This window comes from Natator depressus, chromosome 8 (assembly GCF_965152275.1).
Source record: "Natator depressus isolate rNatDep1 chromosome 8, rNatDep2.hap1, whole genome shotgun sequence".
Classification (NCBI taxonomy): Eukaryota; Metazoa; Chordata; order Testudines; family Cheloniidae; genus Natator; species Natator depressus.
The window spans coordinates 50,474,532-50,494,931 of NC_134241.1; the positions used below are offsets into that span (position 1 = coordinate 50,474,532).

Below are 20,400 nucleotides of genomic sequence, written 5' to 3' on the forward strand. Positions count from 1 at the left end.
ACCCATCCACACAAACCTTTAAAAGCAAGGAAGTGAAGAGGTACAGCAATCCTCTGTAACATCCTAGAACACCCGCCCCATTCACTCCACGCGGCACTCCCTTGCCCCTCCAGCACCTGCAGAACCGCAGGCACACCCCAAATCCCTCTAGCTCATACAGCAGCAGAAAACCTCTGCAATATTAATAAGTGTTTACTAGAGGCACCTGTGCACTGTCTAAGTGTGTGACATGGTATTTGTAAATGGGGCAAGTCTGAAACCTCCATGATGCTAAAAAGGAACGAACAGCATAAATGGCGAAAAGCAAATTAGATTGTTAAAATCCTTTCACTGGAGTGCTAGTAACACAGCGGGAATTTTTTAGGAAGTAAGATTTCTAGCTGGGCCCTGAGGGAGGTAGGTTGCCTTGAACTCTTTGAAAATCCCAGCCCGTAAAAAAATATTTTGTTCCTTTACAGTAAATTACTCTATTTACCACACTCCATCAATGTGGATCTGGATTCTACTAGGCAGTCCTGCAGACTGTGGACCTGCTTTCCACTGCCTTTTACCCTCTGTGCAATCATTCGCACCTGTGCACAGCGACTGGCATGCATTGCCATTCCAAGTGGGCAGCTTTTTACATCCATTTTGCCCAGATGTGAACAATAACTCCAGGCTGCAGTGAATCAGACCAAGTGAAATGGGGCTGCTGAGCAGTGACCTTCACTCAGAAATCCAAAGCAAAGAGCCTCTCCAAATGAAACAGATCATTACTCTCTTCCAGAGACACAGAGCTGAAGTCACTTTTCAGAACCAGGCTGATCCCTGTGGAACTGGAGTCACAGTGACATCCAGTGGCCAGTTTGGTTAATGGCAGGTGGGTTCTCCACAGCTAACACCTGGGGGATACACCCAGTCTCCAGTTATTGATATATGTGGGTAGGGGTATTTATGTTTTGGGGCTTGGAAGGCAAGGGGTGGGCAAGGAGGAAAACGTTCACGTGTGTTAAAACATCTCCCCACATTATCAAATGTACTGCTGCCCAAACACCGATCTACCTTCAAGCACTGCACACTGCTGCTGCCTGGGTGCTGGGCTGCTTCAATGCATCCCCACTAATGTGACTACAATGAAAGGATCAACCCACACATCCAGGAGGTAATGTGGCTGCCAATTGGCTTGGCATAACCCCTTCAGTGCCCTGAGAGCATCAGAGTTCAGTGTGTCTCTCTCTCTCTCCAGGGACCTACTGTGTGTCCTTGGGAGCATCCCTTGCCCTTTCTGTGCCTAAGCCCCTCTACCTGTAGAATGAGTGCCAAGTGGATCGCCCTCTAAGGCTCTTTGGAATGTGGGCTGGGCCTCCCCCATTGTAACTAGTTGGCTCAACACAACCAATCGAATACCCAACAACAGCATTTTCCGTCACCTAGGGTGCAGCGATTTGGAGTGTTGCTCCAGCTGCGTGGCTGCCATGCCACTGAAATGTGACCCAGCCACCCCTCCATACAGACAGAGGGATGACTGGCCCAAATTTCAGTGAGTGGCGTTGTGAACTGGCACACGGGGAGTCTGTTCCTGGAGCGCAGGAGAATGCGCCGAGACCTCGGCTCCTGGCTCACGTGGTATGTGGGTAAGAGAGCGGGGAGACTCCCCAGCCAAGGGAAGCCTGGGGTCCCTGCGGGGTGGGAGGAATGAGCAGGGGATGGAACAGGGTCTTCGGTGTTGGGGGGAGGCAGGGACTGGAATTTGCCCCCTCAAGAAATCTCCGATTTGGCACCATTGATAGTGCCAATCTCTGAATGGCACAATCATTCCCAGTATACCTTTGGCCATTAGCACAATGCACAGCACTCTAGCGAGGTTAGCAGGGAACTCCTGGGTTCTGTTCCCAGCTATGCCACTGTTGTAGAGATGCCCTTAGGCACAGCATTCCACCTTGCTGTTCCTAACCGGGAAGACCAAGGGCTATGGGTTTGTCAGCTTCAAGAACCCCAATGACTACGCCCCATCAAGCTGCGCAAGAGCATGTGGAAGGATCACAACATCGATGTGGTGCGCAAGAAGCAGAAAGAGAAGAAGAAACTTGGACTGAGATAGCCCGGGGAGGGCCCCCACCCCGGGGCCCCCAGCAGACGCCAGGCAGACTTGGCCCCCGTCTGCCCTGAGGGCTATGGTGCTTGGTGGCCAGCTTCCTCACCCCCCCTTCCGTCTGTCTTGTATGACAGGTCCTGGCACAGGGCAGATTCCTCCATGGACTCTCCAGTGCCCCCTTGGGTGCTGCCCGGGGGTACCAGTGCCCATGGGGGGCGGGTATGTGTGTAACACTGCCCCCAGGGCCAGGGGCTCCACTCTAATAAATGTTCATTTTTAAAATAAATAAACAAACTGTAAACTAGGTCTCCCTCCGAGGAGTGTTAGTTCCTGTTTTTAAAGCCCTCGAAGATCCCTGGGGGAGCTGTTCTGACTCCTAAGAATGACAACTGTAAATATTTGCAGGAGCCTGCCTGCTTGGCTTACTCACCTGGGGTCACTGCCCAGCAAGACCATGTGGTCTGTCTTAACCCCGTAGTGACCAAAAGGGACATTCGCCATTAGATAGCAGAAGTGAGCAGCTTGTATTAACCCTCTCCCAGCTGGACAGGAAGAAGATGGACAAAAGCCAGTCACAAGAAAAATACACCTTCAAATGCGCACATGATAAAACAGCTGTATTCATCTCCCCTCTCTGCCCATCCAGGGCCCCCAACCCCAAGGCAACCCCTTCACCGTACATCCTCTTGCACGACTGTTATTTTGCTATTCTTCAAGTTTAATTTTCCATTAGATGACCTGACTGGGTGGCAGAAGCACGTGCCAGTAAGTGTCTGGCTCCCATTTAGCTTCTTCAGGTTGTTTCCATGTAGCAAGATCTGTGGTGAGGCTTTCTACCATTGTCACCGCATAGCTGGCACTAAGAATAAGCTGATTAAGTCTCTCTGTCAGCCACATCTGTGACCCACGCACTAGGGCAGAGAGGTATGCATTTCAGAGCCTGCGATAGGGATATTTCACCAGCAGGAGTATACAGTGTCTATTATCTGATTGAGCGTGCAGGGGAGAGCAGTATTTCCATTCCTTTCCCTGCCACCCTGCACACCTGTCTTTACGCAGTTACTTACACCCATGTCTGCACATATACTGCGGTACATCTCCACACACACGTTACATTGCCCTGGAACATGTAGGCTCGCTGTATTAAAGGCAGCCAGGCACACAGGTGTATGGGCAGGGGTATGCAGGCAGATACAGGCCTTTGGACACAAGCACACAGACGCACAGTCACAATTGCATACACTACACAATTACATGGAAAGGAGCATATGCACAATCTTGTCAAGGCTCACAAACATACACACATCGGTTCACAACAGCTTACATAGCCCCTTATGCTGCCAAGGCATCTTATGGCACTTTAATAGAAGCTGTGCAGTAATTTAATAATACAGTCATGGGGCTGAGCTAAAGAGGGAAATAAAGGATTGTTCATCTTGGAAGCAAAGAGTGAAGACAGCAGCAGAGCCCCAAGGTCACAGTGTAGGGAATTCACGAGAGAAAAGACTGCTGCACCAGTCCCCCAGAATGACCTATGCAGGGGCAGGCGACACCAGTGGCCGGCATCGGATGGCTCAGGGGCGAGAAGGCATCTCTGAATGTATGTAAGTCGCCCCAACTCATAATTCCTTCATGGTGGGCAGTGAGTTCACAACAGCACGTACTGCACCCATTTAAACCACTCCATGATACAAACTCACTCCCAACTGCACACAAGCAGCACAAGCCCAAGCTAGCCAAGAGAACTGAGCAGATATCCACTCATGCCACCAATTCCACAGACACACATCCAGGCTGGCCAAGAGAGCTGAGCAGATAGCCAGCCATCCCACCAGTCCTAGATGGGCTCAACTTACCCTGCGGGCACCTTGTCAGCCACCTTTTCTCAAATGGCCTCTCTCTGCCCCACTGAAGTATATGTCGGGGGGTCCATACACATAGACAAAAATTTAAAAACTGAACTTGGCTTCTGCAGGAGGGAAGCCTGGCCGACGGGAGCTCTGTGTACTCAGCATCTCGGAAAGGCCCTTTTCTAATTTAGGTGTCTAACTTTAGCCATCCACCTCAGAAAATGATGACCTGTGCTTTCTGGGTGGCCTGTACATTTCTGAGTGTCTATTTTGTGGCAGCAAATCTTATTGCAACTGGAATATAAATATCTGAGCTCCTCTTTTCTGGGTAGCAGTAGTAGGAACTTTCCAGCTGTGCACCACCAATGATCCCAACCACTGGTATGAAATGAGCAAGATGGCATTCCAAGTGGATGCTCAGCGCACGCTCCCAGCAAGGCCAAGCTGTGTGCGGTGGTGAAGGTGATGTGGCTGGCTCTACAGTGGGGACAGAACCGAGACTAAGCTTATTTCCATCAGGGTGGTTTTGAACCTGGAGGCAGCTTTAACCATTATGTCACCATCCTCCCAGCTGGGCCCAGTCATCACCTCTCCTCACCCAAGGTATCTCCCATGGTGACGATGGCCCGGTGGTTCAGCTCAGTGTCCCCAACCTGATTGGACAGCATCACTGCCAGGTGTGGTCTCCAGTCTCCCCACCTGCCATCCCCACAGCACTGGGAGCAGAAACAAAGAAAGATGAATAAATAGTTTGGCTGCTTTAGCTCCTTGATCCGACCTTTACTAGGTACAGAGCTATTGAAGCATCACAAGGGAAGGAACACTGTCTGTGAATAAAGAAATGAAGTGACTAAATCTGTTCAAGTGAGACCTAAAGGCAGAGGAGGCAGAAAAACTACAGTGCATTTCTCTTCTCCTGCTTCTGACTGTGGCTTCACAAATGTTGCCTGGCAGTTTGCGCCTTCTGCAAGAAGCCAACTTAATGGCAATTAGTTTATGCCAAGTAACCAAAAACATTCACCTAGCATCATGCCTCTGTGTCAGCCTCCACTCCAATCAGCTGAGCTGGGCCGCTTCACCCTCCCTGCATTCCCTCTGTCAGCCTGAGCTTTCCATGTCCCCTCAAATTCCAGGCCCCTGTGCTCTTTCATGCCTCCACAGAGACCTTCTGCAAGTCAGCTCCATGCCTCCCCCACCCTGTGCCACCGCAGCACACTGTCATGCAATCCTATGTGGCGCACTACGTTCTTACACTGCATCCCCACTGTATCAGGTTCCTATAGAGGAACGCCACTGTGCAGGTGCTAGCAGGGGTCACTACGTCATACTGGGGTTGTCACCCATCCCATATTCACAGGACAGCCCCTTTGGCATGAATCTGTCCTGTCCCTGTGAGCCAGACAGTTAAAAGAGTCCGACTGTTCGCTGTGCTGCCTCACGACGTTGCATTGGCACGTGATGATACTGGGTCGCCATGCATCGAGGCAGTGCACGGACATGCACATGCAAACACATCACCGCACCAGGATATGGTTACCCCAGTCGCATGGGGCAAACAGAAATAGGCAGGGACCCTGATGCCATCTGGGAGGTGGCAGCAGGCAGCCAGATTAGCAGCACAGTGAAAAATGGCCAGTTACTTTGCTGTTCACTGCAGTGAACATCCTAAAGGACAAATTGATGATACTGAGATGTCATCCTATGAAGCACTGCAGAGTGCCACTGAGGCCCACTCCCCTACCCTACACCAACACAAGGCGTTGAGGGCAGGGAGGGAGCCAGATGCTTTTCCATTCAGTACCAGCGCAGCCTGAGGTATCCTTCCGGACATGAGCTGGAAGAGAGTCTGCAGAGGGTCGTTGAGGGCCAGCGTGCTTGTGAACCTGCAAACCGAGAGCAGAGAGACAGGCCATTATGCTGACAGGAAGGAAGGACAGTCCAGTGATTAGAGCACTAGCGTAGTACATGGATAGTCTGGGTTCAATTCCTGCTCTGCTACACTTCCTCTATGACCTTGGGAAACTCCCTTAGCCCCTCTGTGCCTTAGTTCCCCCTCTGTAACACGTGGATAAAACTTCCTTACCTTACAGGGTCGGGTGAGGATAAATACATTAAAGAGTGTGCAGCCTTCAGATACGGCAGTGAGGTGGCCGTGTAAGTACCTAAGATAGAGTGATCGGTGAGCCCAAACCGCTTGCTCATCTCCAAGGTAGGGAGAGACAAACAGCAGAAATCCTCCATCCAAGGGCTCAGGTTGTGTGAAGCACGGACAAAGTGGGAGACTCAACAGGGATGTTATGCAGCTGTGAATTGCAGGGGAGGGGGCCAATCACGTGGAAGGTTCTTGAGCACCATGTTCTGGCAGCTCCTACCCACCCAGACAGAACCCAGCTGTAGGTCCTCAGGTCCATCTTGCTTGACAGGAATAGGGCATGACCCCACAGCTGACTTCTCATGGCCCAGTCCAGGGCTTCCTACAGTCAGGAGGAAAAAAAATTGTCCTGTTACCATTTCTCTCTCTCCCACTGCTGTGAAAGGAAGGTCCTTACTTTCCAAGGCCAAGCATGGGACCTACAGATGGATTCCCCTAGCCTGGGGCTTCTTCCCATCTGCAGGGAGCTGGGTTTGCGAGAAATGAATTGATTTTTCCCATGGGTGTAGTATGTCCCCCCAGACATGGGGCCAGCTCAAGCCTGCAATGGATGATGTGACTGTTGGGTTTACCCATCTGGAGCCAGCTTAGATAAATTGTTCTCCATCACCCAGACCTCCTTATGTTTATTCCTACCTGTACAAAAGTATTAGTGCTGTCCCATTGACTGCAAGCTCCAGGCTGCCTATTAGCAATTAATGCCACAAAGTCAGAATCCTAGACTGGGCACTAAAGCCTTCTCTGCACTAGAGGTTTTCCCTCCCACCATTGCGACCACCAGTTCAGCTCCAACTGTGATAGCAAACGCAGGAGCTCTTAGATGAGATGCCCTTGGCCATTACAATTTGGAACACTGTGTCCCAAAAGTGCTGGAACTAGGGGTGCTGGAGGGGTTGCCACACACCCCTGTCTTGAAGTGGTTTCCATCACACACAGGTTTTACAGTTTGGTTCAATGGCTCTCAGCAACCCCACTGTACAAATTGTTCCAGCACCCCTGCTGTATCTATTAGACCCCACCCCAATAAGGCTTATCTGTCACACTGGTTATCGACAGCAGAGCTCCTGCAATTGCTATCATCAGTGGTGCTGCCTTGGTGTTAGCAACAGTGGGACATTTTTGCCCTAATGCAGATTCAGGGGTTAATTCTACAAACAGGGTGTGATGTTATCTGATTAAAATATGACCACGTAGATCATTGTTGCTACCGCTATTATATACTTGCAACAAATGTTGTACAAAATATGTCAAGTAAGGTGTCTATGGAAAGGTTATGATTTGCTGAATATGATTATTCTATTTGTATGCATGTATCATTTTTGTATCTGAAGTTACAATTATTAACTATGTACCTGTATTTCAAATGTTTGCTCCTGTGATAACACCAACAAGGTATTTAGCGAGCATATTGTGAAGGGACTATTCAAGTTGAATGGCCCATCAAAGAACACTCAACTTACAATGGACCATGGAAGACGCCTATCTACACTTAATGAACTTTCCTGAGGACATTCTAACTAGAGTATGGGTAATTGCCTCTGCTATGGCTAAGCGAAGCATGCAGTGTTGTGACTTGCCCATGTGACTCCAAACTCCATCTTGTTACCTGTAATTTTCCACAAACTAGAACAGTGGGTTTCCCTTCACTTGGCAGAAGCTATAAAAGGCCCTAGAAACATCTCCATTTTGCCTCTTTCCTGCTCAAACCTCTGGACTATGAACTTATACTAATGGGAACATTCCAACCAAGGGACTGAGGACCTTCCAATGATTTGGAAGCAACCATAGACTTAACAAGCCAGCAGTTTAATTACATCACTGCTACAAGCCTGATCCAAGAACTTTGCAATTGTCGTATGTATTTGATTCCTTTAAACCAATTTTAACTCTCACCTTTCTTTTTTATAAATAAACCTTTAGATTTTCAATATTGACGGATTGGCAATGGCGTGATTACTGGGTAAGATCTGAGTTATATATTGATCTGGGTATGTGCCTGGTCCTTTGGGATCAGAAGAACCTTTTGTTTGATGAAATTGGTTTTAAATAACCACTCATCATTAAGTCTAGTGTCTGGGTGTTGAATCCAGGACTGGAGTACCTAAGGAGACTGCATTCCTGACTTCTTGTTAGCCAGTGTGGTGAGACAGAAGATTACTTTTGTTGCTGGATTGGTATATTTCATGGAAAAACAACCACCAGTTTTGGGGTTTGTCTGCCCTTTTTCCCCAGCAGCTTGTGCTGAATTTGGTATTCTCAGTTGTGACCCCCTAAGGCACAGTGACACAGGGACCTTCCTTAGCCACTACCACCCATTCGAGCCCTCTTCAAAAGACAAGTCAGTGTTAGACTGGGCCAAGGGAGGATTAGCAACAGACTCCGCACTGCAATCAGAGAAAGACCTGGACCCAATTCTCTGGCTCTCTGAGCCAGTGAGAGTTACAGGAGCACTGTGGAGGTATCACTGCCAGCACCCATGGGAAAATGAGAGCTGCGTTGCTCAGACCGCCTCCCAATCAATTACAGAGAGGGGTTCATGGCCCCGTTCCACTGCAGGCAGGGAAAACGTTAGAAAGGAAGCAGTGGGGAGTCTCTTGAGACACAGGTGTGCATGCACCCTACTTACTTTTTTTCTGCCATAGAAGAGGAGCTTGGTGAATTTCTCCACTCTCTGCTCTGGTGTCTCCATGCTGGGTGGTATCTCCCCAGTGAGGAGGTCTGGTGTCCCGGAGCCCTGCACTGGCCACTCTTCATTGGTCAGGTTGATCAGATTAGCCACTGGATCTTGCCTTTTATACTTCTCCAGGCGCTTGCAGTCTTGCATCAGCAGCTCGGCTGTGTCTGAACCCACCATGGACTGCACAGGGAAATGGAGGAACATGAGAACTGACACCTTAGAACAGACCAGTGGCCCATCTAGTCTGGTATCCAGCCTTGGCCAGTGGACAGCACTGCATAATATGGAGGTAGGTATAAATCCCCCCAAATGCACCACACCAAATATTACTGTACTATGGGGAGTAATTCCTTCCTGACCCACCACTCCTGGTCAATCTATGCCCTGAAGCATGAAGATCAGTGGCCCATATGATTTTTGTCCTAGTGAGTGTCATTGTCTTAATCACATATACACAGTGTTAGTGGAGAGAGAGTCAAGGCAACGAGTCATCAACAAGGGACATAATAGCAAAAATCAAACTTTATAGATCTCAGTGGTCTGGTCCTGATTCCTTCTAACATTCAGTGGCAGACCTCCTGCAGATTGGGTTTGATACACTAATCTCCTTCTGGACAGAAATGTTGGCTCATAAATTAAGTTGACAGTGTCCCTTTAGGTGCTGCTGTTCCATTGGAACATTGGTATTTCAAAGGTGCTGCACCTGGTTTGGGGAACAGCCCTGGAGAGGTGTCTCTTCAATGTACCTGGTGCTTTGGGCCGCACTGGTGGTCAGCATTAATGGGGGAGTGAAATGCATTTAAGATCCCCCATAGCAGCACCTGGCTGCTTCAGACACACAAAAGGGACTCTCACAACGAGCCATCCTTAACTGAACCAAAAAGACTCAAAAGGACTGGAACGCATCACAACGCAAAAGGACACACACCCCGTTCTGCCGGCAAAGGAGGACCAAGAGTTTCCAGAGCAGGGCTGAGTCTCTGCCTCTCTGAGTCTCCAAATCACAGCTCATGGCCACTCTGCGCTGGCAAAACGTCATCACATCCATCTTGTGCAAATCCTCCCTGCAGGAACAAACAAAGAAGATGTTGGCAAATGCAAGGCAGGACATCCTTAACAGCATAAGGTAGGATTCCCAGGACTCTGTGAGTTATGTGGAGGACTCCCGAAATTCAAGGAGAGGTAGAAAATCAGAGATATTCACATGCATATCAATAACACCACAATGCATCTGTCAGACAAAACATGTAATAAAGCTGGTTATTACGATTCCCATTTTTCAGATGACCAAGCCACAAACATTTAGAACGTATCTGAAATCCCTTCTTTGTATACCGGTGACATTTTTAACCTGATCCAGATCAATCTATCTGCAGAGAACATCACAGCTGATTGGACTCTAGCACCTACAATGCCACTCCACTAATATTGTCTCCTTCTACTGTGCTGTTAACCTCTGGTCCTCAGACTTCCACCCAGCCTCTGTGCTTGCTCAATGCTTTTTGTAATTTCATTGCTCTTCTTTTAAGTAGGCCTGTTTTATCTCTCAGCTTTTCTCATGAGTGACTGAACAGCATCTCAGTATAAGCAATGTGATGCAGAGCAAACCTGATTGAACATGATGGGTTAAGGGAAGATGTTCCTCAGGTCTACTCTTACTGAAGCTCAGCTCCCAAGGAGCACAACATCAGACTTCGGTTCTGCAGCGCGTGAGAGGACTGAAACACCTGCTCATCCAAACCACTGTGGCTGTCCCACAAGCCCTTCTTACAACCCAGGTTTCCTTGAACTTGGTTACGAAATAAGAACCAAAGAGTCAAACAATGTTCTCTGAGCATTCCCAATAGAGCAAACCCAACCAACCACTTGCACATTGCTGAATCTGGACCTGGACTTTGCCGATGGTCCTTATCTTTACAAAGGGCCTAGCCAAAACCCTGGACCTGAACACCCTGAGGCTTTGAAACATGAATCCAAATTACATGGCTTGGGCTCATCTCTAATTCTGGGTGACCATATCCTCTTTTAATGGTCAAGCTGTGTGTGTAGCAGCCTGGAGAGAAGCTGAATGCTGGGACAGAAAGGAATGCTGATAGGGCGCATGGTTTACTGTACACCTCCGATGGCATTGTACCTGACCAGAGGCCCTGGGAAGGCTCGCATCTCCTCCTGCTCTTTGGTGTCATGAAGGATTACCTAGGAGGCAAGAGCAGAGACTTAAGAACAGTGACCGAGGCCTGTCTGAAAGCTAAATTGCTTTGGCAAAGGCTTTACTAGTACTGGGGATGCTTTTCTCAAAGCCGTCTTTGGGCATACATGTTATCCCGGAGCATATGCACGGATGTGTTTACCATCTTGATCCACACAACTATAAGAAGCAATTGCCTTTTACAATGGGATCTGGCTCCTATGATTGCAGTCCTTTGGGAGGGAGAAGGCTCCAGCTCAGAGGGGAAAAGAGGGGCAGACGCTGTGGAACACAATCTACCTAAAGTGCTTATATGGCCCCCATCGTTGCTATATCTGAGCACCTCACAATCTTTAATGTATGTATCCTCCCAACACCCGTGGAAGGCAGAGCAGGGCTATTACCCCCCAGCACAGATGAGGAACTGAGGAACAGTGCAGCTAGGGGGCTTGCCCAGGGTCACACAGAAAGTCTGTGGCAGAGCAGGGACTTGAGCCTAGGTCTCACAAGTCCCATGCTAGTGCCCTAGCCACCAGATTGTGCTCCCTCAAATTGTCTCCTAAGAAGAGAATTTTCAGAGTAGCAGCCGTGTTAGTCTGTATTTGCAAAAAGAAAAGGAGTACTTGTGGCACCTTAGAGACTAACCAATTTATCTGAGCATAAGCTTTCGTGAGCTACAGCTCACTTCATCGGATGCATTCAGTGGAAAATACAGTGGGGAGATCTATATACACAGAGAATATGAAACAATGGGTGTTACCGTACACACTGTAAGGAGAGTGATCACTTAAGATGAGCTATTACCAGCAGGAGAGCGGGGGGAAGAAAACCTATTGTAGTGATAATCAAGGTGGGCCATTTCCAGCAGTTGACAAGAACGTCTGAGGAACAGTTGGGGGTGGGAGATAAACATGGGGAAATAGTTTTACTTTGTGTAATGACCCATCCACTCCCAGTCTCTATTCAAGCCTAAGTTAATTGTATCCAGCTTACAAATTAATTCCAATTCAGCAGTCTCTCGTTGGAGTCTGTTTTTGAAGCCCCTCTGCCATGTACATTGGTCAAACTGGACAGTCTCTACGTAAAAGAATAAATGGATACAAATCAGACGTCAAGAATTATAACATTCAAAAACCAGTTGGAGAACACTTCAATCTCTCTGGTCACTCGATTACAGACCTAAAAGTGGCAATACTTCAACAAAAAAACTTCAAAAACAGACTCCAGCGAGAGACAGCTGAACTGGAATTAATTTGCAAACTGGATACAATTAACTTAGGCTTGACTAGAGACTGGGAGTGGATGGGTCATTACACAAAGTAAAACTATTTCCCCATGTTTATCCCTCCCTCCCCCCAACTGTTCCTCAGACGTTCTTGTCAACTGCTGGAAATGGCCCACCTTGATTATCACTACAAAAGGTTCCCTTCCCCCCCCACCCCCCTGCTGGTAATAGCTCACCTTAAGTGATCACTCTAGTTACAGTGTGTATCAGTGTGTATGGTAACACCCATTGTTTCATGTTCTCTGTGTATATAAATCTCCCCACTGTATTTTCCAATGAATGCATCCGATGAAGTGAGCTGTAGCTCACAAAAGCTTATGCTCAAAGGAGAGAGTTGTGACTCCAAGGCCTTTGGCCCAATGAGACCAGTCATTTGGACCGCTACAGGATACAAGAGCCAACCCAGGTCACTCACACAGAGGACCTGCCAATAAAAGCAATTTGTGCAGAACCTAGAACTGCCTTGGAGTCTCATTCAAGGACCTGTAAGAACCAGAATGGCCCTAGTCCTGTGTGAGATCCCTCCGTCTGCACTATGGCCAAAGGCTCCAGAGCAGAGTACCACAGCTTTGGGTGATTCCATTTTACGATGGCAGAGCGTGCTGGCAAAACATGCAGCCCGCTGTGAAGGTGCACATGATGTCCTCTTGAGCCCAGGTTAAGGACACTGCTCAACCCTAAAGTCTTAGTCACCGTAAGGCATGGCTAGTTCCTAAGGGCATGTCTCCATGGTGTGGTGGGAGGGGTTGATTTCTAAAGCACACTAACATGTTGTTCCTTAACTGGTCTGTGTAGATCCTACTGTGCTTTACCATAGCACTGTTTGAAACAGTGAGACGTGGGCGGGAAGGGAGCTGGCACTGCTCAGGGAAATGGAGAGACAGCACAAAAGTCAGGTCCCTCAATCTGGGGCCCTCAGGTTTAAAGGGTCAGTGCGGGTGGAGGATGGGAGGGTATGAGGGGTTACAGGTGGGGGATGGGAGGGTACGAAGAATTATAGGGCAGTACGGGCAGGGGATGGAGGGTATGAGGGGTTATGGAGCAGTGCAGGTGGGTGATGGGATGGCAGCTCTCAGTTGCAGGTGGCTGGGTGGTTGGTTACCTCCAGGCTGTGCATTTCGACGAGGGCTGGCTGCCCATCAGCCGGGAAGTTAGGGCACACACGGACCAGCTGGCCTCCTGCTCCAAAGCACACTGGCACATGAGGGAGAGAATACTTCTGGGGTGCCACGGGGTGCATGGTGGACAGCGAGACTTCCTCTAAACAGCAACAAATGTACACACAGTCCAGAGCCAGCCCTTTCACAGCCACTCAGCAAGCTTTGTTACTGGGGGAAAGCCCTAGGGACAGCACCAAACATGCTTCCAGGCAGCACCAAGCTTTCTCCGCCAGCTGGTACGGGGGCCAAGGCCCTACAGACTGTGCCAGGCAGAATTCAGGGAAACAGCCCTTCTCTGAACTGACTGAAGTCCCTACTAAATCTAACACTGGGTTATATGGACATACCCTACAGTACTGCTGGGCAATGCCCAGCATCACCCTGCCCCCACCCTCCAGTACTGCTGGGTGATGCCCAGCCTCACCTGGTAATTTCCACATGCTGCTTTCCAAGTGAGATTGTCTGCACTGTTAGGTGCCTTAAAAGCTTTTTAAAATCTGGCCTTAAGCATCAGTAATGGCCATTCGAACTTCCCATGATGCTTTACAGGCTCATACGTGAGGGCAACAGCCATATTCTCATACAGCCCACCGTCCCCGCTGTGAGAGCGTCTGCATGTGCCTGCCCACCCCATGGAGGCCTGGTGCCCTCACCTCACACCCACCTGCTTGAACTGGACTCCAGGTCTCTGAAGGATCTGGGGCATACTGACTGGGAGAGTCACGCATGTACTGACTGAGTTCATAGCTGCTGGAGCTGAGGCCGGAATCCTTGTACTGCACGAGCCAGCTGAGCTCACCTGGGGCGGGGAGCTGAGGGAAAAGAGAAGCCACAGGAGCCGTGGGGAAAGGGAAGCAGAGAAAATGGTGGCCTGAGGTTGCCAGACAGGGAAGGTGGGAAGGGAGACTGGCAAGAGGGGTGAGAGTTGTATTGTGCGGAAATGGAGCTGTAACACAACAAACACATGTTGCATTTATACAGTGTCACAGTGCCCAGCTTGGCCAGCGCCGGCACTGGACCAGTGCCTGCAGAACAAACAACAGGGGTCTCTCCAGCTTGAGCTAAACTGCCTAGTCTCAAGCTAAGAGCTGTAACCAGCTTGTGTCCTCTGCGGATCTGGCACAGGGGGACAGACATCGCCCCCACAGCAACGTCTCCCCTCAGATGATCTCAAGAACTTTTAAGTTCTAAAACTCTTTCAGTCACGCTTTGCTTATTCCTGGTAGTTTTGCTGAATATGATTTAGATGCTCGGTTGGTGTAAATCCACATAGTTCCATTGACTTCCGTGGAGCTATACCATTTGACACCAGCTGCAGCTCTAGCCCAATACCTCTCACTGATCTGACACAGACACCCGCATATGCTCTTGCGGAAGCAAATGAGCATTTTCTAGATACGTTTTGTCATTTGATCATTTGCAAAATGCAGTCACTCAGACAGAGCCTCCTGTCACTCGTGAAAATAAGCAGTCCTCTGTCATAGGCAGCTGTCACCACCTCTTCTGGGAGCAGGTAACCGTGCTGCTGGACAGCCCCCTGGTGTGGGGGACTGGACTAATATAGAGGTCCTAGTATAACAGAGGGTGGAGAAACCCACCAAGACCACCCTTTGCGCCAGTTCCAGGTGCAGCAAGGGTGGGCCCTGCCTCCAGATGCCATGGGGAGTACAAGTGACAGCCCAACAGAAGGAGCCTTTGTGGTAATGATACTAATAGCCCTTCCATCATGTTTCCATGTGAGGATCTCAAAGCACTCTGCAAACAGTAATGAATCAATGCTGGAAGATAGGGAAGTAACACTACCCCCGTTTTGCAAACTGGGAAATTGAGGCACTGGGCGGGAAGGCATTTGCTCAAGGTCACACAGAGAGTTGGTGGTAGATCCAAGGATAGAACTCAGACCTCCTGAGTGCCTGGTCTAACAACTACGCAACACTCCCACTCAGATGGGCTGACAGACACTCTCCAAAATATCCAGAAGAACCTCAGATCTCCGACTCATCTGTCTCTCTGTGGTTACCTCACACTGCTGGCAGCTGGTGTCCTCCACGTAGTTCCCCTGGGATTCCTCCCCAGTATGCTCCTGCCTGGGACTAGAGATGTACCTCTCCTCGTAGGAACTGTAGCTCTTTGAGCTGTGGGAGGGAACAGAGTGCCAACCCAACATGAGGGCAGATGTGTTGTGAGCCATCCACAGAACCCGCTGCAGATGTGCTCATCAAGTTCCAGTACTGATGACTTTCCTAGGTGAAAAGCCAGTGGCACGTGTGCTGCTGCCACATGGGGGCGAAGACTCCTTCTCTTTATTCAAGGGAAATGAGAATACACAGAACCGGCTTGCTAGAACAGACTCAGTCTCCTGCAGAAAGAGCCAGAGCAGTAGTTTTGCAGTCCACTGGCACGGATTCTGTCTGCATCCTGCCAAGATGAAAAGCTGGGTACTGGTTACTAAGGGCCAGATTTTAAAGGTATTTAGGCCCCTATAGAGACAGATTGGCACCTAGAGGGATTGTCTGCACCATTACGTGCCTTAAGAGCTTTTTAAAATCTGGCCCTAAGCATCAGCCCTCTTCTGGCTGCAATCACACAGGCCAAGCCACTGAAACGCAATTCACTGTCATCATGGTTTCCTGCGTGGGGTCAGTGTATCCGGTGCTGGACAGACACAGTCCCTGTCCAGTACAATTTTTAATCTAGATGCTAGCCTGATGCTAAGCATGGATAAGGCACAGGGAACCCTTTCTCCCTTGCCATATGCACACATCATAATCCCACTGCCTGTGTTTTAGGAAGCTAAGGGGATGTGGAAAGTGCTGCCCAAAGCGCTAATCAGCTCTGCAGAGCACGTGACTGAGCAGGCCAGGCCATGTACACCGACAGAGTAATGCTGGGGGAACCCTGGCTGCACCAGGTTTGAAATACAGTAGAGGACATCCTTGAAACTGACCTGAGAGGCTATTTCAAGAGTGATCTAATGGTGACACCATGGGAAGCTGCAGGAGAGCCAGCGAGCACTGTGTATGCACATTAACACAAAACAGCTTGGGCCAATGGAGCCGCTGGCTGCATAACTGAGACTACTTGCTCAGGTCACAATTCACTAAGCAAACCACAACAGGTTCAGGGTGTGCAGCGTGGGGTCCCACCGGCGCGTAGCTACTGGAGACATTCCATCCCAGTGCATCTGGGACGACAGCATAACCACGCACCCCTATCTATCACGTGTTATTGCTTGGGTTTTGAAGGGGGAAGTTGGAAACCTGCCCGAAAAGCTCATGCACAAACATTAGGTTCTTCCCTTCCCATTCTAACCACCCTTACCGGTATTGTGACACATCATTCTGCCCAAATGGGCTGGTCTCCTGGTCATGACGGGAGTCTCTGTAGTAGTTCTGATACCAGTAATTCATGTGCCTGCCATAAGGATCTTCGTGCCCTGGATCTGCACACTCAGAGAAAACCACCATAAAGATCTAGTATTTTTCTTCAGTGCAATTAGTATTAATAAAGTTTTAAAAGGGACAAGATTGAGTCAGGATTTGTCATTTGCACTCCATTGCTTCCAAATTATTCTGCCTAGTTAGTGCTATGATATATGTATGTGTGCGTGTATGCCTGTACGTCCAATACACATCTATAAATTACATGCACAGTAACAGACATCCCTTCCTTCACATTTCCTTTAGCTCAGAAATGTCATCAGGTAGCGAGCTCTGATCACACAGTGAAATCAGCACTATCTTACACTGTCTGGGACCAGTAATGACCTGATGCTTCATCTGTTACATGGCGCTCAAATGCTCCTGTATGTCACTGCTGTGGATATCTCTCGGATGCAAACCCAAATCTCGCATCATGAGACCAGGATTCAAGGGCTGAGAATGGAGGCACTGAATTCAGCTCCTCAGGAGAGGGAGAACATCTTGGGATGCTCTTTGGAAAGCCCATCTAATCAAGAAAAGGTGAGTAGCTCGTTCTGGAGGAGGCAACAACCAGCTCTCCTCCTCTAAGAGGGCTGGTCACCATGACATAGAGACATATGTATGTCAGAGAAGGGATGCATTGTACAGGGCTAATGCTAAAAGAACTGTCAAGAATTGCCAACAGACCAACAGACCACTAGACTGGCCAGGCCAGCAAGAAACAGCAAGCAAAGTAGTTTTCATTTCCTAGAGGAATGTACAGTACCTCTCTCATGCTGCAGTACTTGAGAGGGTCTGTGATAACCTCTGTAAGCGTAGTCTTCCCCGGAGCTTGGCGATGGGTAGTTCCAATAGGGGTCCTCATAGCCTTGCCTGAAATGAATCCCAAATATACAGAACAGAGAGGGCAGAGAACCAAAAGGACAGCAAGAGAAAGGAATCCCCATCAGAACTATATTGGCACTGGGCAGCTCCCATGCCCTCATTTCCAGATCAAACAGAGGATCAGGAGACTAGTCCTGCATCAGAACTAGATCTAGGGTCAGGACATCAGAGACCATTCTGGATCAGTTCCAAGGTGAAAAGCCAAGGGATCAGGTGTGGAATGAAATCCCATCCCAGTCTGAGATTTTTGGGACTCCGTTGTGAAACGAGGTCAATGAAATAAATGCCAGGGTCTCATCAGCCCCATAGTCAGCTGCAGGGTCACAGTCAGGGCTATTGTCAAGGTCAGATGTTAGGGTGCGTGTTCTGAAGCACGGAGCAAGAGTGGGAGGTTTGGGGAACAGATTCCCTTCGCCTCCTGTTCTTAACAGAGAAGCGTCATCTCCAGGCTACTGGAGCCCTACCAGCTTTGGTGGAATTCTGAAATCATTTGGCTGGACACCTCTGGAATATCCCTAGGAGCTCTGCTGGAGGGATCCACCCTCATGAGCAGTTTAGGAGATTTGGAAAAAATAGCCTCTTTCCTGCAAACAATTGAAGATGCCATGCTCCTAAGGGGCTTCCCAGTAGGGCTCCCTTCTCTGCTGAATCCCAAAAGTGCCCAGAGCTCTCCCTCAACCCCTTACAGTTCACTCACATCACTTAGCAGAGCATTTCACAAGCTTTGTGAAAAACCCACTGCAAAGTGGACTTCGCAGGTACAACATGCAATTTTCAAAGGTCCGTACCTTGGTCAAATCAAAACCCGTATCTGCCAGCACACTCAAAGCCACTTGTCCTCAATAAATGATGTGTCCATCCCACATTTTATCCTTCCTCCCCTGGCTGTTTCTGCAGCAGAGTTAATATGGCTTAAATAATCTGTGTTACATTATTCTTTATATTTTTATCATTTTCCTAGCACTCAAAAGAGCTGAATTATATTTGTTCCAATTTTCAAAAGAAATTCACTGATGGATAGAGGTCAAACCTGGAAAATTTCAGCCCCAAAAGTGAGTTTTAGAAAGTTATACATGACTATAAAGAGGGAATTAGAATGGAAACTGTTACACAACCCTAAATAAAGCAGCCACTGCAGCTCCTGTTTTAATAACTGGCTATTTAGGAGACTGTGGAGGGATAAGCACCCACAGAGGACAGTTTGATCCATACAGTTACTTAATTTTATTCAAACCTTACCTTGAATACTGTCCAGTGAGATAACTGCTTTCATAATATTCTGCTCTGGAGCCTGGTCTGATCTGGTCCCCTGGCCATGGGTCCGGCCACAGTTGAGGCCCTGTTCTGAGGTCCTGTTGCTGGTGATAATACCTCTCACCATTATGCCTGGACTGGGGTCGAGGTCTGTGGTAGCCTTCTCCCCACGACCCTCTCTCCTGGCCCTCCATCTGGGCTACATGCCTCCCTCTTGATTGGGGCTGCCCGGGGGGCACCCAAGGGTCCATCTGGGTCTTGCTGTAGAGCTCCTCCTCCTTGGTTTAGTTTTTCGTAGTTTTGTAGCTTCCTGTAAACAAAGAAATAAATCCCAGGGCATGAAATCTAAACCACCTCAAAGTCAGCCTGCAAAGTGCATTGCCATGTTTCCAGTGCCATAATACCAATCAGCTTTGTCGTTAGTTCACGTCCCTTTGACTCCCTTCAAGATGCCAATGTCCACGGGCATGGAAAATCTACCTGTCCACTCACCAGTGGCAAGTTGGAAGCGTTCCCTGGCAAGTGAGGTGGACTAAAACAACAATTTTTGCAGAATTTAATTTTCCATTTAAAAAATCCCAATGTTTCTTGCCTTTCCAGTTGCAAAGAGAACCTTCCATATATGAGCTAATGCAGAGCTGTCTTCCTGAATCTGCAGACAGCCAGCCAGAGGGACTCTGGGGCTGGTTTTGTTCAATATCTTCATTAATGATCTGGAGGATGGCATGGATTGCACCCTCTGCAAGTTTGCAGATGACACTAAACTGGAATGAGAGGTAGACACGCTGGAGGGTCGGGATAGGATACAGAGGGACCTAAACAAATTAGAGGTTTGGGCCAAAAGAAATCTGATGAGGTTCAACAAGGACAAGTGCGGAGTCCTGCACTTAGGAAGGAAGAATCCCATGCACTGCTACAGACTAGGGACCAAATGGCTTGGCAGCAGTTCTGCAGAAAAGGACCTAGGGGTTACAGTGGACGAGAAGCTGGATATGAATCAACAGTGTGCCCTTGTTGCCAAGAAGGCCAATGGCATTTTGGGCTGTATAAGTAGGGGCACTGCCAGCAGATCGAGGGATGTGATCGTTCCCCTCTATTCGACATTGGGGAGGCCTCATCTAGAGTACTGTGTCCAGTTTTGGGCCCCACACTACAAAAAGGATGTGAAAAAATTGGAAAGCGTCCAGCAGAGGGCAACAAAAATGATTAGGGGACTGGAACACATGACTTATGAGGAGAGGCTGAGGGAACTGGGATTGTTTAGTCTGCGGAAGAGAAGAATGAGGGAGGATTTGATAGCTGCTTTCAACTACCTGAAAGGGGGTTCCAAAGAGGATGGATCTAGACTATTCTCCGTGGTAGCTGATGACAGAACAAGGAGTAATGGTCTCAAGTTGTAGTGGGGGAGGTTTAGGTTGGATATTAGGAAAAACTTTTTCACTAGGAGGGTGGT

The 20,400-nt window shown here is 48.8% G+C and overlaps 1 protein-coding gene across 5 annotated transcripts in view; it reads right to left on the bottom strand.

Annotated features, from left to right (window-relative positions):
- Positions 1 to 20,400, bottom strand: part of SEC16B (SEC16 homolog B, endoplasmic reticulum export factor) — a 40,486-nt gene that overhangs the window by 18,255 nt on the left and 1,831 nt on the right. For 3 of the 5 annotated variants that reach the window (XM_074961007.1, XM_074961006.1, XM_074961004.1), the window contains exons 2-14: positions 18,933 to 19,257; positions 17,575 to 17,681; positions 16,708 to 16,828; positions 15,407 to 15,521; positions 14,051 to 14,198; positions 13,329 to 13,486; positions 10,888 to 10,949; positions 9,682 to 9,817; positions 8,703 to 8,933; positions 6,301 to 6,398; positions 5,666 to 5,807; positions 4,523 to 4,640; positions 2,505 to 2,616 (exon numbers count right to left, since the gene is read on the bottom strand). In XM_074961007.1, the coding sequence (XP_074817108.1) occupies positions 2,505 to 2,616; positions 4,523 to 4,640; positions 5,666 to 5,807; positions 6,301 to 6,398; positions 8,703 to 8,933; positions 9,682 to 9,817; positions 10,888 to 10,949; positions 13,329 to 13,486; positions 14,051 to 14,198; positions 15,407 to 15,521; positions 16,708 to 16,828; positions 17,575 to 17,681; positions 18,933 to 19,198 (1,814 nt within the window). In that variant the 5' untranslated portion in view covers positions 19,199 to 19,257. The remainder of the gene's footprint in view (positions 1 to 2,504; positions 2,617 to 4,522; positions 4,641 to 5,665; positions 5,808 to 6,300; positions 6,399 to 8,702; positions 8,934 to 9,681; positions 9,818 to 10,887; positions 10,950 to 13,328; positions 13,487 to 14,050; positions 14,199 to 15,406; positions 15,522 to 16,707; positions 16,829 to 17,574; positions 17,682 to 18,932; positions 19,258 to 20,400) is intronic. The other 2 variants (XM_074961009.1, XM_074961008.1) reach the window with 1 other exon arrangement.